Here is a 7470-nt window from a genome sequence, read left to right as displayed (position 1 = left end):
TCCCTGGTGCATGATGTAACAGGAGAGGTCTGTGACACCCACTAGGAGACCCAGACAGAGCTGCTGGCTCCTGGCTTCTGCCTGACCTGGTTCTGGTCACGCATAGAAGGTCTTATTTGGGGGCAAAGTTGTTCCATGTGCTGGTTTAATCCCCAGATAGTCTCATCCTGCGGGGCTGGGCCAGGGCAAAGCCTGGAGCTCCATCCAGGTCTCCCACACCAGTGGCAGGTGCATGAGCAGGGAGCTGGCTTGCAGGCAGAGCAGCTGGGATTTGAACCAGCGCATGTCAGTGCTGCAAACTTGACCAGTCCGAATGCCAGCCCTCCCTAAAGTGCTTGTGTTATGGCAAACATGAACACACACACACACACACACACACACACACGGAGACCATGGGCAGCTACAGGTAAAATGTATTAAGGCAGAAATCAGCACCTCGGTCATTCATTTGAGCTCGCCAAGCAGGAGCAAGTTTGTCCGCTCAAGGCTGATCTCCGCAAGCCTTGATGTTGGAAAGGAAGCGGAATGGGATGACATACCTGATTTTGTTTTGTTTTGGGAAGGAACATTCCAGAAACTTCTAGAAAAAAAAATCTGTCCCAAGAAAGTTCCCTCTGCTGGTAGATGGGGTGAGGCCGCACGCAGCACACACCTCTTCCAAACTTGGATGGGGCGAGGGGCTGGCTGTGGGATGCCTCGGCTTCCCAAACCAAGGGTTAGAAAAAGAGTTTGGGGCAAAAAAAGTAAAAATAAAAAGCTGGTTTTGAATCCAGCCCCTGGCTGAGAAATGCGGGGTCCCTGCTGTTTCCTCCAGGATGGGCAGACAGAAGCCCCGAGCCTTGGCATCCACGCTATGCCTTCTCTTCGGGGCCCTTCTCGGTGATTCCAGGGGCGAAGGGTCCCACGAGCCACATGACGGGCGTGTTGTGGGCCACGTACTCCAGCACGCGGTCCAGGGCCTCGCGGGCCTCGGTCAGGCGCTCGCGACTCTGGCTCAGCAGGCTGCCAGACAGGTCCTGGAAGGACTGCACGCCGGTGAAGGTGGCCTGCAGCTCCTCCGCCCGGTGGCGGGCCAGCTGAGCCTGCTCCTTCACGTGGCCCGGCAGCCCCTGGACGCTGCTCGCCACCGAGGTGCAGGTGGCCTGCAGCTGCTGGGCGACGTCGCGGAACATGCCCAGTGCCTGGAATTCCACCTGCTGTGGGGGAGGGCATGACGTCAGTAGGAGGGTCTGATGTCAGGAAGGAGGGGGCCTTGACGTAAGAGAGGAGGGGGCTGACGTGGGGAGTCCACGAGGGTGATGTGGGGAGGATGACGTGGGGGAGGCCGGGAGGGTGATGTAGAGACCCAGGGATGACTACCTCAGGCTTAGCCGGGTCCTTCTCCCCGGGTGGCTTCTGGCTCCAGCGCTGGCACATCTGGTGCAGCCGCTCCTGCCCGTCCACCAGCTTCTGGCCCACGCCGAGCTTGACCGACTCCATCTGCAACCCAGGATGGGAGGTGGCTCCAGGCGGGGCGCACCCACAGTCCTGTGTCTCTGGGTGTCACTCCTGGGAGCGCGGGGTGCAGCTCCTGGCTGCAGCCGCCTTCCACCCCGCTCAGCCCAGGCCAGTGCAGCCATGGCGAGGGAGGAGTGAGCCAGCGGATGGAAGCCACTCTCTCTCTCGCTCTCTTGTTCTCTGTCTTTCAAATAGTGACATAAAATCTTTAAACTGTAGGAGAGGAAACCCAGTGCGGGCCTTGGCACAAAAGTTCTTTTGAAAACCACACTGCCTTTAGAGGCGTTTTGCAAAAAGCCCAGTGCGTGGAAGATACACATGCCGACAAAGCTGTACCAAGATTTTAAAAGGTTTTGCACTAAAACACATTGGCCTTTATATTTGCTTCCCTCCCCCGGGTTTTGGAACTTATCTGCTGGGACTTCAGCTCTGGGGGTTAGGGGAGACCTCAGGAGAACCCCAGGAGCGAAGGCGGTCACCCCAGACCCCTGACCCTCCACACCAGTCCCTGCCCCAGGCACAGGCTGCACCCCATCTGCATAAGCTCCACCCCTGTGTCACAACCACGCCCTCAGGCTGCATGACCCACCCTAGGGCATCATCCAGGGGGCCTCACCAGGCTGAGTGCCTGGGCCAGCTGGCCCAGCGCCTCCTGCGCCCGCTGCCGGGTCCCACGCAGCTTGGCCAACGAGTGCTCGTAGGCGTGCTGCCGCAGCCTCTCAGACAGCGAGCCCAGCCGCACAAAATAGCTCTGTTCCTGCCGCTGCTGCTGCACTGAGGCCATGTCGAAGTCCTCCAGCGAGGTGGCGAGGCGGGCTGCAGAAGGGAGAGGAGAGAAGGGGTGTCAGGGTCTGGGGCCACGCCGTGGGGAGCACGCCTTTTGTCTCCCAGGCCCTGGGAAAGCCTTAGAGAACACACCAGTGGCCCCTGGCCAGGCCCAGCGGCCTCCACGGGGGCCACCGCGCAGGCCCCTTGAGTGTCGCCCCTCTGTGTGCGCGCCAGGGACGCAGGAAAACCCACTAGATGCTGCTCCAGCCCCTTGGACCCAACAGCCCAGACAGAACTGGAATCTGACTGTACTCGCCAGCCATTGTCAAACTACCAGGGTTGTGGTGCAGCGAGTTAAACCACTGTTGGTGACGCCAGCATCCCATGGGATGCCGGTTCGAGTCCCGGCAGCTCCACTTCCCATCCAGCTCCCTGCTTGTGGCCTGGGAAAGCAGTGGAGGATGGCCCAAAGCCTTGGGACCCTGCACCCGTGTGGGAGTCCTGGAAGAGGTTCCTGGCTCCTGGCTCCTGGCTCCGGATCAGCTCAGCTCCAGCCATTGTGGCCACTTGGGGAGTGAACCAGCAGATGAAAACTCTTTCTGTCTCTCCTTCTCTGTGTTAATCTGCCGTCCCTTTTTGTTAAAAATAAGTAAATCTTAAAAAAAAAAAAAAGCCAAGTCTGTATTTTTCAGAAGTAAAAAAAAAAAAGGTCTCACTTCCTTCTGCCAGCAGCAGATCTGCATGAAGAACCACACATCCCCAAGCTCGCAGCCCTGTCCTGAGGCCTGAATGAAGCCTTGTCAGACCAGGGCCAGCAGGCGGGCAGGGTGCTGGGCAAGGGCAGTGGCCCTGGCCCCGGAGGCTGGACCCTGGCTCCAGGCAGGGAGCGGGCTGCTCGGCCCCCGCAGCTGGCAGGTGCCCACGCACCTCGCTGACGGACATCATGAGCTCATCTTTCTTTAAAAATACACATATATATATTTATAAAATATATATTTATAAAATACACATATATATACATATATATATTTGGGCCTGGCATTGTAGCCTAGTGGCTAAAGTCCTTGCCTTTCACATGCCAGGATCCCATATGGGCACTGATTTGTTTCCTGGCGGCCCCATTTCCCATCCCGCAGTCAGGAAAAGCAGTGGAGGACGGCCCAAAGCCTTGGGACCCTGCACCTGCGTGGGAGACCTTGAAGAAGCTCCTGGCTCCTGGCTTTGGATCGGCCCGGCTCCAGCCATTGCGGCCACTTGACAGTGAACAGAACATCTTTCTCTCTGTCTCTCCTCCTCTCTGTATATATGATTTTCCAATGAAAATAAACAAATCTTTTAAAAAACATGATCTGACTTTCCAATAACAGAAAGACCTCTTCAAAACATGTATATATTTTAAAATTTTTTTTTTATATATTTGAAAGAGTTACAGAGAAAAGGAGATCTTCCATCTGCTGGGTCACTCCCCCCAGGTGGCCACAACAGCCAGGGCTGAGCCAAGTCAAACCCAGGAGCCAGGAGCTTCTTCTGGGGCTCCCATGTGGATGTGGGGGCCCCAGCACTTGGGCCATCCTCTGCTGCTTTCCCAGGTACATAAACAGGGTGCCCCACGGGAAGCGGGGCTTCCAGGATGAAACGTAAAAGACAACAGAAAGAGAATGCAGCCTGGACCCAGCAGCCCTCCTCAAGCCCCCCATGTCCCTTCCGTGCTGGCTGACCGCTACGCACCCTCCTGGGTTCCAGGGGTACGCCCAGGTCCATGCCCCTGCAGGCACAGAACCCCTGAAGTGGCAGCCCTGGGAATGCGCCCAAGGGACCTGCCTGGCAGGTGACCACAAGCGCCCTCTGCTGGAGGCCATGTGGATGCCAAGTGGAGCCAGGGCATATGGGGGTACCCTGCTAGGGTTTTGGTAAGGGGGTGGGCACAGGTGGTCTGAGGGGGCAGGAGGAGGGTCCCAGGGCCACACTCACCCAGCTCGGGGTCTGTCATGGGCAGGTGGTTGTCTGCCCAGGCCTCCGACTTGCCCAGCAGAGTGTCCACCCCGCTCAGCACCATCTGGCCCACGCGGGAGCCCGTGACCGAGTGCACGCCGCTGGCCACAGCTGACTTGGTGGCGTCGACTGCCCCCGCCACCCGGGTGGCCACAGAGTCCTTGGCCCCCGACACCTTGGATGACACGAGTTCCTTGGTGTCTGCCAGCACCTACGAGAGGGGACGTGTTGGTATTTCTGCCCCTTCCACACCCCTGGACGTGGCACCGCCTTGAGACCAGGCATGCTCAATTCAAGGCCAATTCATGGCCAGTTTCACCTCTGCTCCTCCGTGTTGGGGCAGGAACGGGTTGCTACAGACCTCTGGCTCTGCCCCCTTGCTCATCTGCACCCTTGGGAGACAGGAGCAGGGCTGTAGGAGTTGGCAGGATGGGGCTGGGTGTGGCATGGCCCTGCCTCCCAGCTGATGCCCACGCACTAGCTCCTTGCTGTGGCCTGGGAAAGCAGTGGAGGACGGCCCAAAGCCTTGGGACCCTGCACCTGCGTGGGAGACCCAGAGCAAGCTCCTGGCTCCTGGCTTTGGATTGGCTCAGCTCTGGCCATTGCAGCTACTTGGGGAGTGAACCAAAGGACGGAAGATCTTCCTCTCTGTCTTTCCTTCTCTGTAAATCTGCGTTTCCAACAAAAATAAATAAATCTAAAAAAAAGAGTAATGCATCAGGTGCCGGAGCCACGTGCCTGGAGCAATCACCGGCCATGCAAGGCTTCCCGCAGATCCTCGGTCACATGCGAGACAGAGAGAGAGAGCGAGCGAGCGAGCGGGCACTAGGGCCACTGGAGAGCTGGGAGGACCTTCTACTGGCAGCTGGTGGCTGATTCACAAACCAGGAACCTGGGGCATCACTGAGCTGGGCGCACATTCGCTCCATTTTGGCATCCAGGACCCAAGCTTTTACTTCTTGTGCCATCTCCCGCCAAACCTCGGCGAGGCCAGGGAAGCACTGGGTACACACAGGAGGGAGATGAGTGTGTCTGGGTCAGCCCCAGGCCAGCCCCAGGAATTCTCCCAGCGACCATGGACTCCAGGTTGGGGGAGGGACCACCCACAATCAGACGGTCTCCCTGGGCCGGTGACGCAGCCCCCACCCAGCCCCTTACCTTCTCCGTGGGCTGTTGCAGGACGGGCAGGCTCCCCTCCAGCCTGTCTAGCCCCTGGTGGGCGTACTCGCTGGCCGACATGACTATCAGATAGAAAGGTACAGAAAGCATGGTGACCCATCTTAGGAGGTGCCCCCCACACACACTGTCTACAGCGTGCAAGGGGCCAGATCCCCAAAGGCTGGGCAAGGGGTGGGGGTGTGCACCTACTCTGAGGTTCCAGCTTGGCCAAGATGGGTTGGGCCCCGCTGGCGGCCGCTGAGGTGAGCGTCCTCACGCCCCTCTCAGCCACGTCACACACGGTCCTCACGCAGGGGTGGCTCTCCTTGGTGGAGGCATAGGCGGCGGACACCATGTCGCACGTGGAGCTGATGAGGGGCAGGCTGACCACGCGCTCTACCACGCTGGGCTGCGGGGACCAGGGGGTCACTCAGAGCGGGGCTTGGGCTCTCAGGAGACCCAGCTCGGACATGTACTCCCAAACCCGCGCCACCATCTTGTTCCAGAACATTCTCACCACCCTTGAAGGAGACTCTGACCCCCTGAGACCCAGGGTCTGGCAGACGGCACTTTATTTCCTGTCTCCGACTTGGCTTGCCCGCATGGCTCATGTCAAGGAAATGACAATCATGGCCATCTGTTTCCGGCACATTTGCTGGGTGCCCTATGCCTCAGCGTGTGCCAGAATTCCATTCATTTTATTATTATTATTAAATGTATATTTGAAAGACAAAGATAAGACATTTGAGAGAGCCGTCAGCTGGCTAACTCCACAAATGGCCACCACAACCAAAGTAAATAAAGCCAGGAACCTTTTCGTGGTCTCCCACGCGGGTGCAGGGTCCCAAGGCTTTGGGCCGTCCTCCACTGCTTTCCCAGGCCATAAGCAGGGAACTGGATGGGAAGTGGAGCAGCCGGGACTCAAACCGGGGTCCCTGTGGGATGCTGGTGCCGCAGGCAGAGGATTAGCTTGCATGCCATGGTGCTGGCTCCAGTACTCCATTCTTACAATAGTCGTTATTGTGTAGAACATGGGGCAGCTGAACCAGCAGCTCAGCACATGGTAGTGCTGTCTCTCTCTCCGCTTTACTCTAACAGTACTAACAATCACCTCGCAGCGGCATAGTTTACAAGGCTGCAAATTATGGGTCTGAATTTGCACCCTCAAGTCATTCATTCCAACACAACCTGCATTGAAACCCCTGGACGGGTTCCAGACAGCAGGTCCCTCAGGAACCTTCACCGAGGAGGTACCCTCGGCCATGGGGAGCAGCGGGGGGCGGGGGGGCAGAGATGGGCAGGGCTCCAGACAGAGGGAGCCTGGCAGGGGTCTCCCCCTCACTCAGCCACACACTTGCCCTCCTCCCCCACCAGAGCTCAGCCATGCCCACACCCCTCCACCTCTGTGTTTATGTGAGCTAGCTCCGGCAGGCAGCAGGGGATGGCTGCGGGGCTTGGTGGATCCCCGCCACCCACCTGGGTGGGAGAGACCTGGGTGGAGCTCCTGGCAGCAGCCTGGCCCAGAGCCCTCTGTGGCAGGCATCTGGGGAAAGGGGGTGAACCAGCTGAGGGGAGCTCTCTCTCAAATACACAAAATATTAGAAAGACCCCTCGCCCCAGCAGGTGCAGCTGGCAGAACCCTGGTTCCCAGGAGGCGTTCCTGAAGGTGGAGGGAACAGGGGCATTGTCCCATCGCGGCCACTCCTCACCTGTGTCATCGGCTCCTCCGCCGCCACCTGGGCACCGGCCTCGGCCCCTGCCCCGTCGGCAGACATGGCAGCTACGACAGACACTAGGGACGGACAGAGAGAAGGCCAGATGTGTTCAGCCCGCCCCATTCACCTCTCCCCTCCTTCAGCCAGAGGGGAAAGTTCGCTCCCACGCTGGAACCCAAGGGGGCAGAGGGCTCCCCGCCCTGGGGCCCCTCCGTCCAGAGCAGGTGCTGATTCGACACACACGAGACGGGGCCACCCCCACCATCACCTGCTCGGCAGATGTCTACGGCTGGCTGCCTTGGGACCCGGAGGTGGCGCCACCCCTGACCTACTAGCCTGG

At 58.9% G+C, this 7470-nt stretch overlaps 1 protein-coding gene across 2 annotated transcripts; it reads right to left on the bottom strand.

The window, feature by feature from the left end:
• Window positions 1–397: 397 nt before the first annotated feature.
• Window positions 398–7470, bottom strand: PLIN3 (perilipin 3). Of its 2 annotated transcripts, none has more exons than XM_004595890.2 (7): window positions 7125–7470; window positions 5626–5824; window positions 5416–5498; window positions 4237–4468; window positions 2114–2313; window positions 1360–1479; window positions 398–1196 (listed from the first exon to the last, which is right to left on the bottom strand). In XM_004595890.2, the coding sequence occupies exons 1-7, from the start codon at window positions 7251–7253 to the stop codon at window positions 852–854; spliced, it is 1308 nt and encodes a 435-aa protein (XP_004595947.2). In that variant the 5' UTR covers window positions 7254–7470; the 3' UTR covers window positions 398–851. The 2 variants fall into 2 exon arrangements, with proteins under 2 accessions (XP_004595947.2, XP_058513715.1); XM_058657732.1 differs by having other exon boundaries at window positions 398–1193.

This window comes from Ochotona princeps, chromosome 33, assembly GCF_030435755.1.
Source record: "Ochotona princeps isolate mOchPri1 chromosome 33, mOchPri1.hap1, whole genome shotgun sequence".
Classification (NCBI taxonomy): Eukaryota; Metazoa; Chordata; class Mammalia; order Lagomorpha; family Ochotonidae; genus Ochotona; species Ochotona princeps.
The sequence above is the reverse complement of the archived record's forward strand: the minus strand, read 5'-3'. Positions and strand labels throughout refer to the sequence as shown.

What these genes read in the sequence shown, in the direction of transcription:
- PLIN3 (XM_004595890.2), bottom strand. Translation starts at nt 7,253, where the DNA reads ATGGGGCGGGCTGAACACATCTGGCCTTCTCTCTGTCCGTCCCTAGTG. An exon ending in CATGACAGACCCCGAGCTGG is followed by an intron (nt 2,314 to 4,236) that starts GTGAGTGTGGCC and finishes TCCCTTCTGCAG; the next exon opens with CCCGCCTCGCCACCTCGCTG. An exon ending in TGGCCCAGGCACTCAGCCTG is followed by an intron (nt 1,480 to 2,113) that starts GTGAGGCCCCCT and finishes CCTGGGTTGCAG; the next exon opens with ATGGAGTCGGTCAAGCTCGG.